Here is a 22,483-nt window from a genome sequence, read left to right on the forward strand (position 1 = left end):
AGTATGGGATGCACAGAAAGGGGGTGTGAATAGGGCAGGGTGGAGTGACGTGTGTAAGAAATGGAGGTGGTTGCCAGGTGTTCACATCTGTAATCCCAGCACTTTGGGAGGCCCAGGTGGGCGGATCATGAGGTTAGGAGATCGAGACCAGCCTGGCCAACATGGCGAAACCCTGTCTCTACTAAAAATACAAAAATTAACTGGGTGTGGTGGCGCATGCCTGTAATCCCAGCTACTTGGGAGGCTGAGGCAGGAGAATCACTTGAACCTAGGAGGCGGAGCTTGCAGTGAGCTGAAATCACACCACTGCACTCCAGCCTGGTGACAGAGCGAGACGCTGTCTCAAAAAAAGAAAAAAGAAAGAAAAAGGGACCGGGCGCGGTTGCTCAAGCCTGTAATCCCAGAACTTTGGGAGGCCCAGGAGGGTGGATCACAAGGTCAAGAGATCGAGACCATCCTGGTCAACATGGTGAAACCCCATCTCTACTAAAAATACAAAAATTAGCTGGGCACGGTGGCGCGTGCCTGTAATCCCAGCTACTCAGGAGGCTGAGGCAGGCGAATTGCCTGAACCCAGGAGGCAGAGGTTGCGGTGAGCCAAGATCACGCCATTGCACTCCAGCCTGGGTAACAAGAGCGAAACTCCGTCTCAAAAAAAAAAAAAAAGAAAAAGAAAAAGGAAAAAAGAAATGGAGATGGTTATGTGCTGAGTGTGCAAGGCACATTCAGTGTGAGTGTGCAGAGAGCGAGATGGGTTGGGAGTAGTGAAGGGTGAGGAAATGATGTCTTTGGAGCGTGGGGTGAGCATGAAAGGAGAATTGGGTGCAAGAAAGTTGTGGCAGCATTTTTCAGTGTTTGCAGTGTGGAAGGTGTGTAAGTGCGTACAAGGTGTTCAGAGTTTGTGGAGAGGTCTGTGTGTCAGTGGGCCTTGGGAGTCACGTGGGAGGAATGGATTATAATGGGATGTATGTGAAAGGAGGGTGGAGTGAGCGTGGAAAGGGTATATGAAGAAATGTAGGAAGGTATGTGAGGAATATTTAAAGCTAGTGGGTTGAGTTACGAGAGTGGGCTGTAATAGTGCCCAGAGGGTACAACAGGTGTAGGAGGAATGTTTGGGAATTTGGAGAAATATTTAAGAGGGATGGATGTGAGAAGGATACCTCATCCATCTGTCCATCCGTACATCCATCCATCCATTCATCCACTCACAAATCCATCCATCTGTCCATCCATCCACCTGTTCATCCATCTATTTATTCATTCATCCGCCCACCCCTCCATCCATTTATCCACTCACCATCCAGTCTTTTAACTGTTCATCCACCTACCCGCCCATCTATTAATCCATTGACTCACCCACCCAACCACCCTCTATATATCCATCCACCCATCCACCCACCCACCCATCTACCCATCCACCCATCCATTTATCCACTCGCCATCCAGTCTTTTAACTATTCATCCACCTACCCACCCATCTATTCATCCACTGACCCAGCTACCCATCTACCCTCCATCTATCCATCTCTCCATCCATCCATCCATCCATCCATCCATCCATCCATCCATCCATTTGCTCATCCATCCACTCACCCATCTGCCATTCCTTGAGTACCTACAATGTGCTATGCTAGGCCATTCTAGGCACCTCCATCAAGGACCGCACAAACTCAAGAAGTAGGTTAGAGTGATGAGTTTGAGAAACATGAAAGGGATGTGCAGTGAGTATGAATGGTGACAGGGCCCCCACTAGGTGTGGCAGGTAGGGAGGGAGAGGGGTTGTGGAAGCCCTTACCCAGCTGGTGGACTGGCTGTGCTTCCCCTGTGAGAAGAAAGGACAGACAGGAGACGTGCTCAGAGAGGACAAGACTGGCGTGGTACAGGTAAGGGAGTGAGGGCGTGGCACGGGTAAGGGAGTGAGGGCGTGGTACAGGTAAGGGAGTGAGGGCGTGGTACAGGTAAGGGAGTGAGGGCGTGGCACGGGTAAGGGAGTGAGGGCTTGGTACAGGTAAGGGAGTGAGGGCATGGCACGGGTAAGGGAGTGAGGGCGTGGCACGGGTAAGGGAGTGAGGGCGTGGCACGGGTAAGGGAGTGAGGGCATGAGGGTGTGGCATGAGTAGGTGAGTGAGGGCGTGGCACGGGTAAGGGAATGACGGCCTGGCATGGGTAAAGGAGTGAGGCCGTGGCACGGGTAAGGGACTGAGGGCCTGGCACGGGTAAAGGAGTGAGGCCGTGGCATGGGTAAGGGAGTGAGGGCGGCTCTCAGTAAGGCTCAGGGCAGGAACAGTGCCTAGGTCGCAGTAACACTGTAAGGTACAGGGAGGAAGTCAGGGCTGTCAGGGAGAGACGAGGTTGAAGCGAGTTGGGCGTGGCTTTGGACTTACCTGGGTGCCAGGCTTGCAGGGGTACTGGGAGGCTCCAGGGTCCATCCCCAGCAGCAGTGTAGGCTGCCACGCACACCGTCAGGTTGGCCACAGACCCGTCCCCCTGCAGCTCCAGGGTCACCTCTTGCCTTAGCCCTATGTCCATGAGCACCTAGGAGGTCCAGAAGTGGCATCAGGGTAGAACCTCAGCCCCCAGCTATTAAGCCTCTATTCTTGGCCTCAACGCCCCATCTCTTTCTCAAAGCCCTCTCCCCACCCTCCAACCCCCCACTCTTCCTCGTCCTCCCCTTTATCTCTCATCCTCATCCTGTAACCCGCATCCCTCCACCCGCTTCTAGATTCCCTTTCCATCCTCTCTCCCTACGTCAGGCTATTGCTAGCCCTGATACGAGTGCCTTTGTGCAAATCGGGAAAAGGTACCCCTTCCCCAAGTTGCTATACAACTGTCTGCTGTAAAATCATTACAGCAAATACGAGTGTGCTGAAATTCTTTTGCAGTACTTCATAAACAGACATTCCCCATGCCCTCCCCTAGACTGCCTTATTCTCCCAGAATGTGAATGTGAACCTTCCCCAAATGTGCCCCACTAGGCGTAGAGCAATTGTGTGCTACCCAACCTGCACAACTGTCCATGTCTGCCCTGATATCTCCTCCTCCCTGTCTCCCTCCTCCCCCAGCCACTCCGCTCCAATCCCACCAGCAGCACCCACCTCTGGGGTGTCCTGGCCTTGATACGCCAGCCGGTACCCTAACAGGGTACCCTGCAGGGGTGCCCGGGGCTCCTGCCAATGCACAAAGGCCTGGCTCCCATTCCGAGTTGCACTAATGTTCTCAGGGGGGCCCAGGGGCACTGGAGGAAAGGGAAGAGGGGAAGTTGGCACTCCTACCTCTTCCTGACCCCCTCCCCTGTTCCCAGGAAGTGGGTGCAGGGTGCCAAGGGCACGCACGTGGGCAGCTCATGCAGGCCTCCCATAAGCAGAAGCGTGGGGGAGAGGAGGGCTGGGAAAGAGGTCAGTGAGAGGTCAGAGACTGGACGGGAAGGAGATCGAGGCCATGATGGGGAAAAGGGTGAGAGGGGACAATGGGGGTGGCACTGATGTAAGCGAGATCCAGTGGGGTGGTGGTGACGTCTCCCTCCCCAGTCCTTCTTACCTCCCTCCGGTGTCTCCACAGGAAGCCAGTGGGTCCAGGGTGAGGAGCCCTGGCTGCTGGTGCATGCCACGCGGATGTGGTAAGGGGTGTGAGGATGGAGGCTGCCCAGCCGAAGCTGGTGGGGAGGCACGGATGCTTGCAACGTGAGGGGCTCCTCGGGGGGATCTGGTTCTCCCGCCTGGATGCGCACCCCATCGTCTGACAGCACTGCCTGGGGAGAGGGAAGGGTGTGAAGTCAGCATAATCACGCAGTCACACGAGATGGTCACACAGCTGCCAATGGTGGCGGCCCCAGTGTGACGGCACAACATTGCAAGGGCGTGTGCGTGTGTGTGTGTGCGTGTGTGTGTGTGCGTGTGTGTGTGTGCGTGTGCGTGTGCGCGTGTGCGTGTGTGTGTGTGTGTGTGTGTGTGTTGCAACGCCTTGCTAGGACAACACTGGCACCTGGATTTGCAAAGCAAGGAGATTGTTTAGCTGCACCATGTTGTTCTGTCATCACTTCCAAAAGCCACCTCTGGCAAGACTCTAACCTCTCCGAGCCTCAGTTTTCTCACTGAGCAAATGGGGCCTTAGAGGATCAAATGCCTTACAGGATTGCTTAAAGATTAAATGTAGTTATGCCCAAAGGATGCCACAGTGCGAGGCGGGTGGTGAGCACTGATAATAATGATGCATAGTGAGTGTGTTGATGATAACAATGCAGAGAGACCAGGCGCCGTGGCTCACGCCTGTAATCCCAGCACTTTGGGAGGCCGAGGTGGATGGATCACTTGAGGTTAGGAGTTCGAGACCGGCCTGGCCAATGTGGTGAAACCCTGTCTCTTCCAAAAATACAAAAAATTAGCTGGCTGTGGTGGGGCTTGCCTGTAATCCCAGCTACTCAGGAGGCTGAGATAGGAGAATCGCTTGAACCCAGGAGGCAGAGGTTGCAGGGAGCCAAGATCACACCACCGCACTCCAGCCTGAGTGACAGAGCAAGACTCTGTATCAAAAAATAATAATAATGCAAATAATAAAAGCATGATACTGTGAGACCCCATTTATATGACATTATACTACAGGCAAAAGCAATGTTCTAGAAGCAGAAGGGTAGTCATCTCCGGGCCTGAGGGAGCCTTCTTGAAGACTGAAAGAGTCTGTGTCTTGATTTGAAGGGTGGTTACACAGTGAATATGTGTGTAAAACAATCTCAAGGGTGTCCAGTCTTTTGGCTTTCCTGGGCCATAGTAAAAGAAGAACTGTCTTGGGCCACACATAAAATACACTAACACTAACGATAGTTGTGGAGCTAAAAAAAAAAAAATCACAAACAAATCTCATAATTTTTTTTTTTTTTTTAAGATGGAGTCTAACTGTGTCACTCAGGCTGGAGTGCAGTAGTGACGAGATCTCAGCTCACAGCAACCTCTGCCTCCTGGGTTCAAGCGATTCTCCTGCCTCAGCCTCCTGAGCAGCCAGGACCACAGGTGTGCGCCACCACACCCGGCTAAAATCTCACAATGTTTTAAGAAAGTTTAGGAATTTGTGTTGGGCCGAATTCGAAGCCATCCTGGACCACATGTGTTAGACAAGTTTGATCTAGAGGTGCACTGAAGATTATGCATGTTACGAGTCTCATTTCGTCACCCGGGCTGGAGTGCAGTGGTGTGATCTCGGCTCACTGCAACCTCTGCCTCCCAGGTTCAGGCTATTCTCGTGCCTCGGCCTCCCAAGTAGATGGGATTATGGGCGTGTGCCACCATGCCTGGCTAATGTTTTTGTTTGTTTGTTTTGAGACGAAGTCTTGTTCTGTCACCCAGGTCAGAGTGCAGTGGTGTGATTTCGGCTCACTGCAACCTCCACCTCCCAGGTTCAAGCAATTCTCCTGTTTCAGCCTCCCAAGTAGCTGGGGCTACAGGCATGTGCCACCACGCCCAGCTTTTTTTTGTATTTTTAGTAGACATGAGGGTTCACCATGTTGGTCAGGCTGTTCTCGAACTCATGACCTCAAGTGATCCGCCCGCCTCGGCCTCCCATCCTGTCCCCAGAGTCTTCGCTCTACTGGTGGTAAGAATATCAGTAATGGTAACAATACTTCTTACCTGTGCACAAAGACAGTTTAGCCTAGTGCTGAGGAGCATGGATGCTGGATCTGGGGCTCAAATCCAGGCTCTACCATTCCCTAGCTGTGTGTCTCAGTCTTCTCATCTGTAAAATGGGATGACAGTGGCTCCCTGCTTCACAGGTTGGCTGAATTAGGGCATATCAGCGTTTAGAAGACTGCTTGTGCATACTGAGTGTTTGCCACTTATTATTATTATTATTATTGAGATGGAGTCTCACTCTGTCACCCAGGCTGGAGTGCAGTGGTGCGATCTCCGTTCACTGAAACCTCCACCTCCTGGGTTCAATCAATTCCCTGCCTCAGCCTCCTGAGTAGCTGGGATTACAGGCACCTGCCACCATGCCCAGCTAATTTTTGTATTTTTAGTAGAGAAGGGGTTTCACCATCTTGGCCAGGCTGGTCTTGAACTCCTAACCTCATGATCCACCCGCCTCAGCCTCCTAAAGTGCTGGGAGTACAGGCATGAGCCACTGCGCCCGGCCTGTTACTTATCACTTCATGTGCATTTCCTGGTAACAAGTGTCAAGCTCTGCATAGCGGCACATGCTCTCACACGTATTCCACCCAGGAATGGCACAGTCAGGATGGAGGGGCCACCGCTGCTGTATACACCTGTACAGCCTTGCCACATGGAACCACAAAACCCCCATAACCACACAACTCACAGCCACGCAATGCTGCAGCCACCAGCTTCCCCTTCACCCTGGAGACCCCAGCCGCACCGCCACACAGTATGTCAGGAAGGAGTTTACTGCTACACGGTGTGGGCTCTAAAGCCAGATTCCTTGGACCTAAGTCCTGGGTTGGATGCTCTTTGCTGTGTGACCTAGAATAAGTGTCTTAACTTCTCTGAGTCGCAGTTTCTGTCTCTGGAAAATGAGCATCACAGTTCCTACTTGTCAGGGCATAAGGTTTAACGACATGATGTATATAAACTGTTTTGCACATTATAATTATCAACAGCTAACATTTGTTTTCCTTCCTTCCTTCCTCTTCTCGTCTCTTTCCTTCCTTCTTTCCTTTCTCTCTCTTTCTCTCTTCCTCCTTCCCTCCCTTCTTTTCTTCTTTCTTTCTTTCTTTTAGGACTCTCCGTCACACAAGCTGGAGTGCAGTGGTACAATCACAACCCCACCTAATTTTTTAATTATTTAGAGAGACAGGGTTTCAACATGTTGACCAGGCAGGTCTCGAACTCCTGCGCTCAAGTGATCCACCTGCCTCGACCTCCCAAAGCGCTAGTATTACAGGTGTGAGCCGTGACACTCAGCATAGCTAACGCTTCTTCAGTGCCGATATGTACCTGGCTCCCGGTCGAGCACATTCCCGGATGAACTCATTGACTTCGCACTGCCACCCTACGGGGTCAATTTCCTTTCTCAACACCATTTCACAGACAGGGAAGCCAAGGCCCAGAGAGGTTCAGCAACTTGCTCAGAGTCACACAGCCCCCATGGTGGGAAATGACACCACCACGAGACCTGGGGAGGAGTGGGGGCAGATGGTGGATGTGAGGATGGAAGAGGGGGCGAGGCTGTCCCCATGCTCCTCTCTGACCCACAGTGACAGACAGGAAGAGGAACCTCTACCAGGACTCCCCATGCCTGCTCCCACTTCTCTTTTCCCTGGGACGGCTGTGACCCTCCCACTGGAACTCTTCAGCCCTAGCCCATGTGCAGCAGGAAGTGAGACCTGGAAAGGGAAGAGGACACACTTCTGCTTTCCTGGGGACACTGGGTGGATGTGGGCAGGGGTGCAGCTGATGCCCGACCTGGCATTTGAGGTCTCCCAAATCCAGCTGACCTCTGGGATTGAATCTCAGCTTTGGCCTTCTAGCTGATGGGAGAGGAGGACAGTGGGGAAAGGTCACTTCCCCTCTCTGGGCCTCAGTTCCTTACCTTGAAAATGAGAAGATTCATAGCCACTTTTTTTTTTTTTTCTTCTGAGACAGTGTCCCACTCTTTCACCCAGGCTGGAGAGCAGTGGTTCAATCGTGCCTCACTGCAGCCTCGACTGTCTAGATACCGTTTTAAATTGGTAATTTACATTCACTCATTGAATTTTTACACTAAGCATACCAGGTAGGCGCTACCATTATGCCCATTTTGTAGACGAGAGAACTGAGGCCCAGAGAGATTAAGCCACCTGCCCAAGCTCACATAGCCAGCAGGTGGTGGAGCCAGCATTCGAACCCAGGACATCTGGCTTAACCCCCAAGACTCTGTTGCTTCTCAGCAGTGGCCAAGAAGGGGTGGGTTCCCAGGGAGAGGATGGGGCTTGGGGGTGTGGGTGGAAGGAGGCCTGAGACTGAAGTGAGCCGAGTTTTGGGGTCTCACCTGCAGAGTGCAGTGGGTCAGGGGGTAGATGCCGCTCAGGCCTGGGGTCCAAGCCACCTCCAGCTCCGTGGGTTGGCGGGAGACCAGATGGAGGTCACGGGGCTGCTGGGGGAGCACTGTGGAGAAACCAGAGGGACTGACCCTGGGGAGTCTTTGCTCAAAGCTCTCTACCCTGCTCTCTGCCCCCACTCTGCCCCCTGACCTAAGCCCCACCCTCTGACACCCAACTCCCCAGCTCCCAACCCTGTCACCTGTGATGGTGGCCGTGCGGGATGTGGTGACCCCCTTGGCGTTATGGGCTTCACAGGAGAAAGAGGATGTCTTGTTCAGTCCTAGGGAGTCATATGAGGGGAGGACGCAGGATCAGAGAGGGGAAGGAAGGGCTCCCGAGCGAACACACGCCACTATACAACATATGCCACTATACAACATACATCAGTCCCCTTTTATCTAAGGCATCACTTTATTTTTATGTATTTATTTATTCATTTATTTATTTTTGAGACCAAGTTTCACTCGTATTGCCCAGGCTGGAGTGCAGTGGCGCAATCTCAGCTCACTGCAGTCTTGATCTCCTGGGCTCAAGCGATCCTCCCGTCTCAGCCTCCTGAGTAGCTGGGACTAGAGGCAGCCACCACCACACTTAGCCAATTTTTAATTTTTTTTGTAGAGAAGAGGGGTCTCACTATGTGAGACAGGCCAAGGCTTCACTTTTAGAGGTTTCAGTTACTCTTGGTCCAAAAATAGTCAATGGAAAATTCCAGATATAACTCCGAAGTTTTAAATTGCATGCCGTTCTGAGTACTGTGATGAAACCTCGTGCCATCCTGCTCTGGTCGGCCTGGGATGTGAATCCCCTTTGTTCAGCATCTCAGGGCTGTATCTGATATCTATCTGTGAGTCACGCAGCTATCAGATCGCCTCTCCTGGCATTGCAGTGCTGGTGTTCAAGGAACCTTTATTTTTCTAAATAATGGCATGGCCAGGTTCTGTGGCTCACGCCTGTAATCCCAGCACTTTGGGAGGCCGAGGTGGGTGGATCACTTGAGTTAGGAGTTCAGGACAAGCCTGGGAAACATATTGAAACCCCCATCGCTACTAAAAATACCAAAGATCAGCCATGCGTGGTGGCGGATGCCTGTAATCCCAGCTACTCAGGAGGCTGAGGCACGATAATCACTAGAACCTGAGCGGCGGAGGGTGCAGTGAGCAGAGGTCGCGCCACTGCCCTCCAGCCTGGGCGACAGAGCAAGGCTCTGTCTCAAAAAAAAAAAAAAAAAAAAAAAAAGGCCCCAAGGTGCAAAATAGTGATGCCTGCAATTCCGATAGGCCAAAGGGAAGTCTTAAAGTGCTTCCTTTTAAGTGAAAAGGTGAAAGTTCTCCACTTAGGAAAAAAAAGATAATCGCGTATACAGAAGTTGCTAAGATCTACAATAAGAAACAGTGTATCCGCGAAATTGTGAAGGAAAAAGAAAGTGATGCACAGTATACAAAGGGTTTAATATTATTCATATGCTGCAGGATAAGGGGAAGTACTCAACATAGACACACATAGAAACATAGACAACCCCCACTCCCCCCCCCACCCCCGCCACAATGTCTAGGAGGTAAGAAGGACCAATTTTTTCGTTTTTTTTTTTTTTTTTTTTTTGAGACAGGGTTTCACCATGTTGGCCAGGCTGATCTTGAACTCCTGACCTCAGGTGATCTGCCCGCCTTGGCCTCCCAAAGTGCTGGGATTACAGGCGTGAGCCACTTGCCCGGCTTCGTTTTGTTTTTTGAGACAGGGTCTTACTCGGTCACCCAGGCTGGAGTGCAGTGGCACAATCACGGCTCACTGCAGCCTTGACCTCCAGGGCTCAAGAGATCCTCCTGTATCATCCTCCCGAGTAGCTGGGGCTACAGGCGGCCACCACTCTTGGCAAATTTTTAAATTTTTTTGTAGAGAAGGGAGTGGCGGGGGGTCTCACTATGTTGCCCAGGCTGGTCTCGAACTCTTGGCCTCAAACGATCCTCCCGCCTCGGCCTCCCAAAGTGCTTGGATTGCAGGCTGAGCCACCCCGTGCCCAGCCCCAGGACCAAGTCTTGCAAGTACGACTGCAATTCTGCGTGTTGTTTACGCGTGTGCTTGTGCATCTGTGTCTGCGTTTCTAAGCTGGTGTGTTTGTGGCCCTGCGTGTATCTGTGGATGGTGTGTACGTGCATGTGTCATCTGTGTGCCTGTCTCTCGTGTTTGCTCCGTGCGTATGCGCCTATGTTCCCACCGCGTTCGCGGGGAGGAGGCTCTCCATCCGCCGACACAAAGTTTACTTTTCTCTGTCAGCGGAGGGAGTGGAATGGGACAAAGTCTGCAGAGGCCGGAAGGGGGTGGGTAGGCGAGCTCCTTTTTCAGGGCTTCCTAGGTGGCCGTTCCCATCCAAGGTCAGGTGCCCGCGCCGCAGCCCCCGCGCCCGCAGCCCCCGCGCGGCAGAAGGAGAAACAGTACAGTCCTGGGCGGACGGCCCGGGAGGGGGTGGGGAGCCTGGGTCGGGTCCAGCCACCTGGCACGTGGGGCCCCGCCAGGGTCAGCGCGCAGGAGCTGGGGCTGCCGGCCAGAGAAGCCCTGGGGCGGGAGGTGGGTTTTGGAGTCGGGTCCCGTTCCGACCGCAGCATTCCTGCCCCCGCGTGAGTCACCGGGGGCACCTCCCCACCCCAGCGCTTCCGGCCGGCATCCGGGGCTCGGAGCCAGAGCGGGGATTCCCCCTTCCCAGGCCCCAACGGCTGCACCTTGAGTGAAGGGGACAGGAGGGACTGGGACCCCTTCCCCTCCAGAGGGCTGTTGCTTTACCCCAGGAGGACAGGAGCAGGCCGACTCCAGATGTGCTTTCCAGATGTTCGGACCATCCCCCCACAGCCCCTGCTCTCCGCCCCAGCTTTTCCAGAGAGAGAGGGATGAAAGGAGGTGGGGCACACCCTGAGTCAGACAGAGGGACAGATGCACACAAACGGACAAAATTCCTTCACATAGCACCCCCCCAACACACACTCACAATGAATCACATTTAAACACACAGGGGCCGTTATTAGCACAGATTCACAGAAAACGCAGCACTTGATAAGTTAGTGGCACAAGATACTCAAGGGCTGATGTCACAAACACACAGTGACACAAAAACACCATGATTCACACATATACACACAGGGGCTGCCATTGATGCACATTCATAAAGAGACACACGCAACAAGCCAACGTGGGAGAGACACATAAACACACAATCGCATGTGTGCACGTTAATTACGAACACCCAGCAACGTAATATACATCTAGGCTGATGCCGACACACAGAAGCCCAAACACCCCTGTATAGTGAGAGACACACACCAAGCAACAGCATACCTGGAGTCGAGGTGGACAGATAGATACACACCAAGACACAATGAAGGGTCATGTTGACCTGCTCGGACACAGACACACCGATGCGAACCAACACACAGCCAAGCCTTCATCTGCGCCGTAAGATGAAGCTGGATGCGCCCAGGTGGCTTCATGTTCACCAAGACACAGACTGATGCAAAAAACACAGTTGCAATAGGTGTGGTGGCTCACACCTGTAATCCCAGCACTTTGGGAGGCTGAGGGGGGCGGATCACGAGGTCAGGAGACTGAGACCATCCTGGCCAACATGGTGAAACCCCGTCTCTACTAAAAATACAAAAAAATTAGCCCGTCTGGTGGTGCGTGCCTGTGGTCCCAGCTACGTGGGAGACTGAGGCAATAGAATCGCTTGAACCTGGGAGGCGGAGGTTGCAGTGAGCCAAGATGGCGCCACTGCACTCCAGCCTGGGCCACAGAGTGGGACTCTGTCTCAAAGAAAAAAAAAAGAAACACAAGTTATCCATGGACACATTCTGATTCTGAGAGGGAAGAGCAGCTCTCACCAGGACACAGGCCACGCTCACACCCATAGCTGCACACCTGTGGGCTGACACTACCACCTCCATACAGAGAAGTGTGGACCATAGCCCCAAACCCACAACCCCTCCATGCACACTCTACTTTTATACAGTGAGTCTCAGCTGTGGGCACACAAACACAAAAAAGAGGGCTAGGCACAGGCTGACACTGGGATACTCAGTCACGCACACACACGCAGACACTCACACATGGGCAGCCCCTGAGAAACGCACAGAGACATGCTATAGTGGCCGGGCGCAGTGGCTCACGCCTGTAATCCCAGCACTTTGGGAGGCCAGGATGGGCGGATCACAAGGTCAGGAGTTTGAAACCAGCCTGGCCAACATGGTGAAACCCCATCTCTACTAAAAATATAAAAATTAGCCAGGTGTGGTGGCACATACCTATAATCCCAGCTACCCGGGAGGCTGAGGCAAGAGAATGGCCTGGACCTGGGAGGCGGAGGTTGCAGTGAGCTGAGATAGCACCACTGCACTCCAGCCTGGGCCACAGAGCAAGAATCCGTCTTAAAAAAAAAAAAAAAAAAAAAAAAGACGTGCTATGAAGACCCAAACACACATTGGCACAGAATCCAAGCTGAAGGAAATATACTTAGTGACACACACACACACACACACACCACACATAGGACATCCACAGAAGTCCACCATTGCCAAGGCACACCCTCACACAGAGGTTGTGTTTACGGATACACTGACACTCGGATCCAGAGGCACACGGATATCCAGACACTCCCCCAACACCACCACACAGAAAGGCACAGCCCCTTGCACCTGTGTAGCCCCCATTTCTCTCCCTCCCCTCCCCTTCTCATGGGACCTGCCAGGCTGACTCATGCCCCAGCCCCATCCCTGGTCCCTACTGGGCCACTCACTCGAGCCATGGGCCTGAGTCAGCCCTCTGGGGCCAGCACGCCCACCAGGTCTTCCTTGCAACTCAGGGTCCCAGGAATGTTGGGAATGTGAACCTCTCCCACCTTGGAGACCCCCAGCCAGGAGGCCCCTCATTCCAGCAGAGAGAGGCAGCAGGTTGGGAGCATAGGAAGCTGATGCCCTGCAGGCTGTAGACTCCTCCCTTTACGGAGCCTCTGCCATCTGCTCCTCTGTCTTTCCTCCTTCAATAGGGAGAATCCCCAGAGTCCAAGGTTCTCCCAGTCATGCCTGTGAACATTGCGTAGCCCTGAGCTTGGTCCTGCCTCGTCTGTGTGGTGCAGAAAAGTATGGTCATCCTGAAGGAGAGGGTTTCTGTCACTCAGACTTCCCTATCCTGTCTTGTTTTGTTTTGTTTTGTTTTGTTTTGTTTTGAGATGCATTCCTGCTCCGTCACCCAGGCTGGAGTGCGGTGGCTCAATCTCAGCTCACTGCAACCTCTGCCTCCTGGGTTCAAGCGATTCTCCTGCCTCAGCCTCCCAAAGAGCTGGGACTACAGGCGCCCATTGCCACGCCTGGCTAATTTTTGTATTTTTGATAAAGATGGTGTTTTGCCATGTTGGTCAGGCTGGCCTTGAACTCCTGGCCTCAAGTGATCCACCTGCCTCAGCCCCCCGAAGTGCTCAGATTACAGGCCTGAGCCACCGCGCCCGGCCTCCCTGTCCTGTCTGTGTCCATCTTGGGTCACTGTGACCTGTCACTTCCAGTGTATCTCATTGTGTCTCTCTCTGTCTCACACTTTCTCCCTGATCTCTCTTCTTTGGGTTCCGTCTCCCCAGGGGACCTGAGCTGGGCATCTTTGCTTTGACCTAGGCCAGGAGGGCTCATTAGGGCAGGAGGTGGGCCAGTTGTGGCGAGAGGTGGAGGAGAGGAGGGCACAGTTGATTCTGGTGCCCTGCTTGGGTCAAGGGCTGACAAAGGGGCGCCAGGCCCACACACACTCAGGTCATGGAACAGCTCAGAGGAAACCCAGAACAAAGAATTCTATTCAGAGAGAGGCTGGGGTGAATGGAGGGAGAGAGAAGCAGACACAGACACAGACACACACACACACACACACAGACACACACACACACACACACACACACAGATACACAGACACCAAGGGACAGAAAAAGGCATATGGAGAGAAACAAGATAGGTAGAGACAGACTCAGAGGGAGGAACACAGAGACAGACAGTGAGGGACAGAAGGGCAGCCAGACACTCGCTCAGAGGCAGCAATGCTCCCTTGCTCCTGACTTCAGCCCTGCCCCGCCCTCTGTGTGGAGCTGACACCATCCCTGGACTCACCTGGAACATGCAGGCTGCGCTGGGGGCCGTGACCCGGAGCTGTGGCCAGGGGGACAGCATCCTGCAGCCAGAGTAGGTCCACGGGCTCTGGGGGTCCCTGGGCTTGGCAGCTCAGGTTGAAGGGGGTGCTGGCAGCCACAGTCCTGTCCTCAGGCTCCTCCAGGAAGTAAGGGAGGCCTGCGGGGGGTGGGCAGTGGTAGAGGCTGGAGTCCCTCTGAGCCCCTCAGATGTCTGAGCCACCACTAGGATGCTGTAAGCTTTGGGCAGCACACCCACCCTGCAGGGTCATTGACCTGCCTGTATCTGATCCCCAAGGACACCTGAGCCTAACCCCAACGCATGTGACCCCAATATCTGATTCCCCCCAGGTCAGATCCCCCCCAAGACAGCTGAGCTCCTCATGTCTCTCTTCCAGAATGTCTGACAGCTCATCCTCATCTCATTCTACAGATGAGGAAAATGAGGCCACTGGGGTCGTGAGGAGAGGGGTCCATTGCGTGCCTCTGATGCCATATCTGAAGCCCAGAATGGCCTCCTGTGACCTGATCACGTCTGATGCCCAGGACATCCGACTAACCCCAGGAAGTCTTTTCACCCAGAACATATAATCCCCCCAGCCTTGCTCCCATAACTTATATGGACTCCCAGCTTCCTGAACCCCAAAATTCTGACATTCCTAGGCTGTATGTCACCTAGGGTCACCCTGAATCCTCCCGCACCCCTGATCCCCCAGGATTCCTGCCTTCCCACAACCTATGAGCGCCACACGTCCTCTGACCCCTCGGGACCCCTGACCACAGAGCTCACCCTCCAGCCCTACGTAGCCAGGCTGGGACACGTAGGACTGATCTCCCACAAACACCAAACACTGGTACTGTCCTGCGTCTGAAAGCTGCAGGGAGTCGATTCTGACAGGCAAGAGGAGAGACAGAGAGGTTTGGGTCAGAGCTGGATACTGGAAGGGGGTCTGTCAGAATGGAAAGAGGGGTCCAGCCTGGAAGCTCATGAGAATGATGAAGTAGCTCCTATTATTATTATTTTTGACACGGAGTTTAGCTCTTGTTGCCCAGGCTGGAGTGCAATGGAGAGATCTCAGCTCACTGCAGCCTCTGCCTCCCAGATTCAAACGATTCTCCTGCCTCAGCCTCCCGAGTAGCTGGGATTGCAGGCATGCACCACTATGCTGGCTAACTTTGTATTTTTAGTAGAGACAGGGTTTCTCCGTGTTGGTCAGGCTGGTTTTGAACTCCTGACCTCAGGTGATCCGACCGCCTCGGCCTCCCAAAGCGCTGGGATTACAGGCGTGAACTTCTGCGCCGGCCAGTAGGTCCTATTATTAACTCAATTTGCAGAAGAGGAAAGCGAAACCTTGAGGTTCCATCACATGCTGGAAACTGCACAGCTGGCGAGGGGTCAAGCCGGGCCTCCCACCCAGGTGGGCTTTCTGCCTCTTGCATGATGGGGGTGAGGACCAAATACCTGAGCTGGCTGAACAATATCCAGTCATCCTCCTCATCTTCACCCAGGGGCACCTGGGTCTGGGTGATGTCTGCGATCTCCATGATCTGTCCGTCCCGAAGCCAGTGCACCTCGGGAGGCTCTCCCTGAACCCGAACTTGGAGCTGACACTGAAGGGTCCCTGTGAGTCCCCGGGCACCTGTGATATTCCCTGGGTGGCCCACGAAGGGGCTTTCTTCAGCCTGTGTGCCTGCAGGGGAAATGGGAAGAGTTAGCTTAGGAACTTCCCAGCTCCTTCCAGCCTTCTGTTCCACCCGGTCCCTGCCTGCCCACTGCCCGCCAGCCAGGACCCCGCCAGGCCCTCAGGCCACATAGTTGCAGAGTGACCTCAGAGGGGGGTGGAGGGCGGAGGCTCTGAGGGGAGGATGGGAGCTTTCCCAGGGGACTGGGGTCCAGAGTCCATCCCGTCGGGGAAGGAGGCTCGGGATCTGGCAGCCTCCCACGCCCTGGACTGCCTGGCAGGGCCAGCCCCTGCCCCTCCGTCCTCTCTTAGGGTCTCTAGAGACTTAGATTGCTTGGTGCTGGTGGATGCGGGGGAAGACATGGGGGCGGGGAGAGGGAGATCAGGGTGGAGGGGGAGGGAGAAGCCAGAGAAAGTCAGGCACGGGAGACAGAGAGGAGCAGAGATTCAGAGAGAGACAGAGATACAGAGGAGTCAGGCACAGAGACAGTCAGGAGGCGAGACAGAGAGGAGCACAGATACAGGGAGAGACAAAAAATGATGAAGAAACGGCCCTCAAGAGAGAAGACAAGAGGGGGGCAAACGGCAGGGTGGGGGGGACAGTCACAGAGGGAGGCTGAGAAGAGAGACTTAGAGAGCAGGGAGAGAGAAAGGCAGAGACAGAGAAACAGAGACCCAGAGAGAGCAGAGCTGGAGGTAGAGACAGAGACAAAATGAGACACTCCCCCGCAGAGATGGAGCGGACTGGTGGGGCAGGGACAAGGGTTTTCCCCCGGGGCTCCAGAGCCCTCCTCATCCCGCCGCCCGGCCCAACTCGGTGGCACTTCAGGAAGATTTCGTCTTTCCCCGCACCCCCCAGCTCAGCTCCTCTCTCCTGGGCCCCCTTCTCAAGTCCAGCCCCCGCCCCTGCCCTCAGCCTCTCCTTGTCTGTCTGTCCTCCCGGCCCTTCTGTTCCTCTCTCAGTCTTTCGCTCCCTTTGCTGCTCTTAGTGAGTCTCTTGAGTCTGTGTCTCCCTCTCTTGAAGTCCCTTTTCTGTTGTCCCAAAGAAACTCCCTAAGTCAGCCCAGGCCCCCCCAACACCTGCCACTGTCCCCCACCTCCTACCCCTGCCCCAGCCCCTCTGAGTGAGTCCCTCCCCCAAGGAGACCCCCATCACTCACCCCTGGGGGCCACGCACGCCCAGCCGTACAGCACCAAGCACCAGGCCAGCGGGACCCTGCCCATCCTGGTGCACCGCCACGCCACGGGTGCCAAACTTTCCTCAGAAGTTGCTGGGCTCCCTGCAGAGGAGGGGGCAGGGCTGGGCTGTCCCCAGCCCTCCCCCCAGCTCTGGGCTCCCCGGATTTGGCACTGCCTGCCTGGCACAGTGGCAGGGGGGCCCTCTCCCCTGGCTCGGCTCACAGCCGCCTTCCCAGCACCCCTGCCTCCTTCTCTCACTCCTAGACTCAGGCAACCCTTTCTCCGCCCCTGGCTCCCCCTTTGCCTCCGCCCACCGGGGCCAGAGCCCAGGGGCCACCTGGACAGTCAGGGGTTAACTCAGAGAGGAGCGGATCAGCCCTTTCTTAAAGGGGCCAGGAAGGGAGCCGAGGAGGGGGAAGGGGACCCTGGTGGCTGTGTCCCAGTCCTGGGCCAGTGAGGCTGTGTGTCTCTCTATCCGGGCTCTGGGCGCTGTCCCTCTGGACTATGTGTCTGGTAAACATTCCTCCCAAACTCCACTCCCCTCTCAGCTCAGCCCGTGACGCCCCTCTCCCCGCCTCCACCCCCAGCCCAGCCCCAGCCAGGCCTCCTTGGCCCTCCACTCCTCCTCACTCTCACAGCTCTGCGGACAAGGACACACACACACACACACACACATGCACGCACGCACACACTCACTCTCTCTCTCTCTCTCTCTCTCTCTCTCTCTCTCTCAGACGTCATTGACACGCAGAGGCTAGGACAGGCAGAGACATGCAGAGGGACCCAGACACGCAGGGGCACGCTGCTGGGCCACAGACACACTTAGACAGGCCGGGCCAGGAGCTCGATTCCTGGAGAAAACTGAGAAACAGGAGCACAAGCGGTGGGCATCCACGGGGGACACTTACTTGGGGAGACATAGATCTTCAGATGCACCAACACCCACGTGGACACATAAATGGAACATCAATATAAGGGTGACACGGAAAGGGACCCAAGTTGGAATCCCAGTGCTACCACTAACTGTGGGCTACAGGCAAGGGACTGACCTCCTGAGCCTCAGTTTATCCATCTGTAAAATGGGAAGAAGAATAGAGTCATTGGCCGGGCACAGTAACTCACTCCTGTTTGGGAGGCCAAGGTGGGAGGACAGCTTGAGTCCAGAAGTTTGAGACCAGACTGGTCAATGCAGTGAGACCCCTAGCGCTACATAAAGTTTAAAAATTGCCAGGCGCAGTGGCTCAGCCTGTAATCCCAGCACTTTGGGAGGCCAAGGGGGGGTGGATCATGAGGTCAGGAGTTTGAGACCAGCCTGACCAACATGGTGAAACCCCTTCTCTACTAAAAATATAAAAACTAGCCAGGCATGGTGGCAGGAGCCTGTAGTCCCAGCTACTCAGGAGGCTGAGGCAGGAGAATCACTTGAACCCGGGAGGCACAGGTTGCAGTGAGCAGAGGTGGCGCCACTGCACTCTAGCCTGGGCCACAGAGTGAGACTCCCTCTCGAAAAAAAAAAAAAAAAATTAAAAATTAATGGGGTGTCACGGCATGTGCCTGTGGTCCCAGCTACTAGGGAGGCTGGAGTGGGAGGAACACTTGAGTCCAAGAGGTCGAGGCTGCAGTGAGCCCTGACCGTGCCATGCTCTCTCCCTCTGGTGGGAGTGTGTATCCTGGTCGTTGCAGATCTGGTGCCTGCGTATCGGCTCTGCTGTACCTCCATTCCTGTGCCCTGTGTGTTTGGCACGTGGAGGGCTCTGCATGCCTGGATGTCTGAGCAGGAGGAGGCTGGTGTCCATGCCTCTGCTCTTGGCCACCTCTGTTTGGTACTGGTATCCCTAGGGTGTATCATGGAGTCCTGTCTGTTTGGCCTCCTGACGTCTCTTCTGCCTGCCCCTTCCCGGCACTGCTGCCTGATCCTCCCTTCTCCTGCCTCTACTCTCACTCTTTTCTCGAATTTAGCAACCAGAGGACTGTTTCTTTTTTGTTGTTTTTGTTTTTGTTTTGTTTGAGACAAGAGTCTCACTCTGTCATCCAGGCTGGAGTGCCGTGGTGCGATCTCAGCTCACTGCAACCTCCGCCTCCTGGGTTCAAGTAATTCTACTGTCTCAGCCTCCTGAGTAGCTGGGACTACAGGTATCCACCACCACGCCCGCCTAATTTTTGTATTTTTAGTGGAGGTGGGGTTTCACCATGTTGTGCAGACTGGTCTCAAACTCCTGACTTTATGAACTGCCAACCTCAGCCTCCCAAATTATTGAGATTACAGGTGTGAGCCACCACGCCTGGCCCAGTTTTGTCTTCTATAATTTTTGTATGTTTAGTAGAGACAGGGCTTCGTCATGTTGGCCAGGATGGTCTCCAACTCCTGACCTCAAGTGAACCGCCTGTCTCAGCCTCCCAAAGTACTGGGATTACAGGTGTGAGCCCCTGTGCCCCACCTTTTTTTTGAGAGGGAGCTTCGCTCTTGTTGCCCAGTCTGGAATGCAAATGAGCAATCTCCGCTCACTGCAACCTCCAGCTCCCGGGTTCAAGCAATTCTACTGCCTCAGCTTTCCTAGTAGCTGGGATTACAGGTGCGCACCACTCCCGGCTAATTTTGTATTTTTACTAGAGACAGAGTTTCGCTGTGTTGGTCAGGCTGGTCTTGAACTCCTGACCTCAGGTAATCCACCTGCCTTGGCCTCCCAGTACTGACAGGCATGAGGCACCAAGCCTGGCTCTGGCCTTTTTTTTCACAGACAGAGGTTTGCTTTGTCTCCCAGGCTGGAGCGCAGTGGTGCCATCATAGTCCATTTCAGCCTCGGCCTCCTGGGCTCAAGCAATCCGTCCCCCTCAGCCTCCCAAGTATCTGGGACTACAGGCACTCACCACCATGCCCGGCTAATTTTTATATTTTTTGTAGAGACAGGGTCTCACTACATTGCCTGGGCTGGCTGGTCTCAAACTCCTGGAATTACAGGCATATGTGACTGTGCCCAGGCACCTGTTTCACTTGTGTCTCCTTTCAGTGATGGCCCCAGGATCCATCCTGTCCCCCAAGTCTGAGCCCTGGAGTCCTCCTGGACACCCCAACGCTGCACTTAGTTACCAAGTTCCATGGAGGATTCAGTTTCACAAACCTCACTCCCACCTCTCCTGGTCCCTCCCCACAGTCTCACTCTGGTCCAGCCCTGCTGTCCCCTCTGGCCTGGGCCCCAGCTCTTACCACCTGCCAGGGCTACTGGCTTTTTTTTTTTTTTTTTTTTTGAGATGGAGCCTTGCTCTGTCACCCAGGCTGGAATACAGTGGCTCAATTTCTGTTCACTGCAAACTCTGCCTCCCAGGTTCAAGCGATCCTCCAGTCTCAGCCTCCTGAGTAGTTGAGATTACAGGCATCCACTGCCGAGCCAGGCTAATTTTTATATTTTTAGTAGAGATGGGGCTTCACCATGTTGGACAGGCTGGTCTTGAACTCCTGGCCTCAAGTGATCTGCCTGCCTCGGCCTCCTAAAGTGCTGGGATTACAGGTGTGAGCCACCACACCTGGCCATGGGCTGCTGGCTTCTGTTGCTCCTTCCAGCCTGTCTCCCACTCAACAGTCAGAAGGCTTCTTCCCGAACTCAAACCAAACTCTTTCCCACCCCTGCCCCAGACCTTTCAGGAAAACCCAAACTCCTTATGTCTATGTGACCGTCCCTTCACCTCCCCAGGCTTCTCTCGCTTTCTCACCAAAAGAACCCCCCTCTGAGGCCCTGGAGAAACCTCCTGCAGCCCTTGTCCCCAGCTCTACCATCCCTTCTCCATCACATCACTGTCTGGCCCCTCCCAGTCCAATCTAGGTCCCCATGTTCTTCACTTCCAGCACCCTGTCCCTTTCCTTGACAACACTTTGCCCGGGTTGCCATTATACATTTATTGGCGTGATTGCATGTCTCACGTCTGTCTCCTCCCGCTGGCCTGTGGCCTCTGCGGGGGCAGGGACTGCGTATATCTTGGGCAGTGCTGCGTCTTCATCACCCTGTAAAAGTCCTGCCACGAAGGGGACGATTCCTCATTGTGGCTTTTTTCTTGAGACAGAATCTCACTCTGTCGCCCCGGCTGGGGTGCAGGGGTGGTATCTCAGCTGACTGCAAACTCCACTTCCCAGTTCAAGCACTCTGTCGTCCAGACTGAAATGCCGTGGCGACATCATAGCTTGCTGCAGCCTCAGACTCCTGGGCTCAAGCGATCCTCCCGCCTCAGCCTTCCCGAGTAGTCAAGACTATGTGTGCAAGCACACCTGGCTAATAAAAAAAAATGTTTTTGGCCAGGTGCAGTGGCTCATGCCTGTAATCCCAGCACTTTGTGGGGCCGAGGCAGCTGGATCACGAGGTCAAGAGATTGAGACCATCCTGGTCAATGTGGCGAAATCCCGTCTCTACTAAAAATACGAAAATTAGCTGGGTGTGATGGTGGGCACCTGTAATCCGTTACTTGGGACGCTGAGACAGGGAGAATCACTTGAACCAGGAAGGAAGAGGTTGCAGTGAGCTTAGAACACACCATTACACTCCAGCCTGGGTGACAGAGTGAGACTCTGCCACAAAAAAAAAAAATTTTTTTTTTTTTTTTGTAGACACAGGGCCTAGGAATATTGCCAGGCTAGTCTTAAACTCCTAACCTCAAGCAGTCATCCCACCTGGGCTTCCTAAAGTGTGGGATTATAGGTGTGACCCACTGCGCCCAGCCCCTTCTCTTTTTTTCTTTTTCTTTCGGGGTGGGGGCATGGTTCTCATTGTCACCCAGGCTGGAGGCAACCTCCACCTCCCTGGTTCAAGTGATTCTCCTGCCTCAGCCTCCTGAATAGCTGGAACTACAGGTGCCCATCACTATGCCCAGCTAATTTGTGTATTTGTAGTAGAGACGGGATTTTACCATGTTGGCCAGGCTGGTCTCTAACTCCTGACCTCAGGTGATCTTCCTGCCTTGGCCTCTCAAAGTGCTGGGATTACAGGCATGAGCCATCGCACCCAGCCAATTGTGGCATTTTTGAAGCGTGCAAATATGTGCAAAGGTCTGCTCACTTGTTTAGATATGTCGGGTGTGGGGGGCCCTGCTCACCCTAGGGCTCACTGGACCCAGCTGGTTGATGGCCTACTTGAACCTGTAAATTCATTCACTCATGAACTATATGAACTATTTGCTGAGCACCTACTATGTGCCTGCAATTTACTTTGAAATGCATTTTTAAAAAATGAGACAGTACCAGATGTGGTGGCTCATGCCTGTAATCCCAGCATTTTGGAAGGCTGAGGTGGGTGGATCATCTGAGGTCAGAGTTCAAGACCAGCCTTGCCAACATTTGAAAACCCCATCCTTACTAAAAATACAAAAAAAAAAAAAAAAAAAAATTAGCCAGGCCTGGTGGTGCTTGCCTGTAGTCCCAGCTACTCGGGTGGCTGAGGCAGAAGAATTTCTTTTTTTCTTTTCTTTTTT

The 22,483-nt window shown here is 54.0% G+C and overlaps 1 protein-coding gene across 2 annotated transcripts in view; it reads right to left on the minus strand.

Moving 5' to 3' along the window:
- AXL (AXL receptor tyrosine kinase) overlaps positions 1-17,261 on the minus strand; it is a 36,283-nt gene extending 19,022 nt beyond the window's left edge. Inside the window, exons 1-10 of one of the 2 annotated variants that reach the window (XM_064381288.1) lie at positions 17,011-17,261; positions 15,631-15,859; positions 14,959-15,059; positions 14,152-14,328; positions 8,226-8,306; positions 7,975-8,090; positions 3,538-3,748; positions 3,096-3,235; positions 2,385-2,535; positions 1,796-1,822 (exon numbers count right to left, since the gene is read on the minus strand). In XM_064381288.1, the coding sequence (XP_064237358.1) occupies positions 1,796-1,822; positions 2,385-2,535; positions 3,096-3,235; positions 3,538-3,748; positions 7,975-8,090; positions 8,226-8,306; positions 14,152-14,328; positions 14,959-15,059; positions 15,631-15,859; positions 17,011-17,074 (1,297 nt within the window). In that variant the 5' untranslated portion in view covers positions 17,075-17,261. The remainder of the gene's footprint in view (positions 1-1,795; positions 1,823-2,384; positions 2,536-3,095; positions 3,236-3,537; positions 3,749-7,974; positions 8,091-8,225; positions 8,307-14,151; positions 14,329-14,958; positions 15,060-15,630; positions 15,860-17,010) is intronic. The other variant, XM_064381289.1, reaches the window with a different exon arrangement.
- Positions 17,262-22,483: the final 5,222 nt, after the last annotated feature.

The sequence above is a fragment of the Aotus nancymaae genome, unplaced genomic scaffold, assembly GCF_030222135.1.
Source record: "Aotus nancymaae isolate 86718 unplaced genomic scaffold, 86718_ANA_hifiasm-v0.15.2.pri h1tg000028l, whole genome shotgun sequence".
In the NCBI taxonomy this organism is placed as follows: Eukaryota; Metazoa; Chordata; class Mammalia; order Primates; family Aotidae; genus Aotus; species Aotus nancymaae.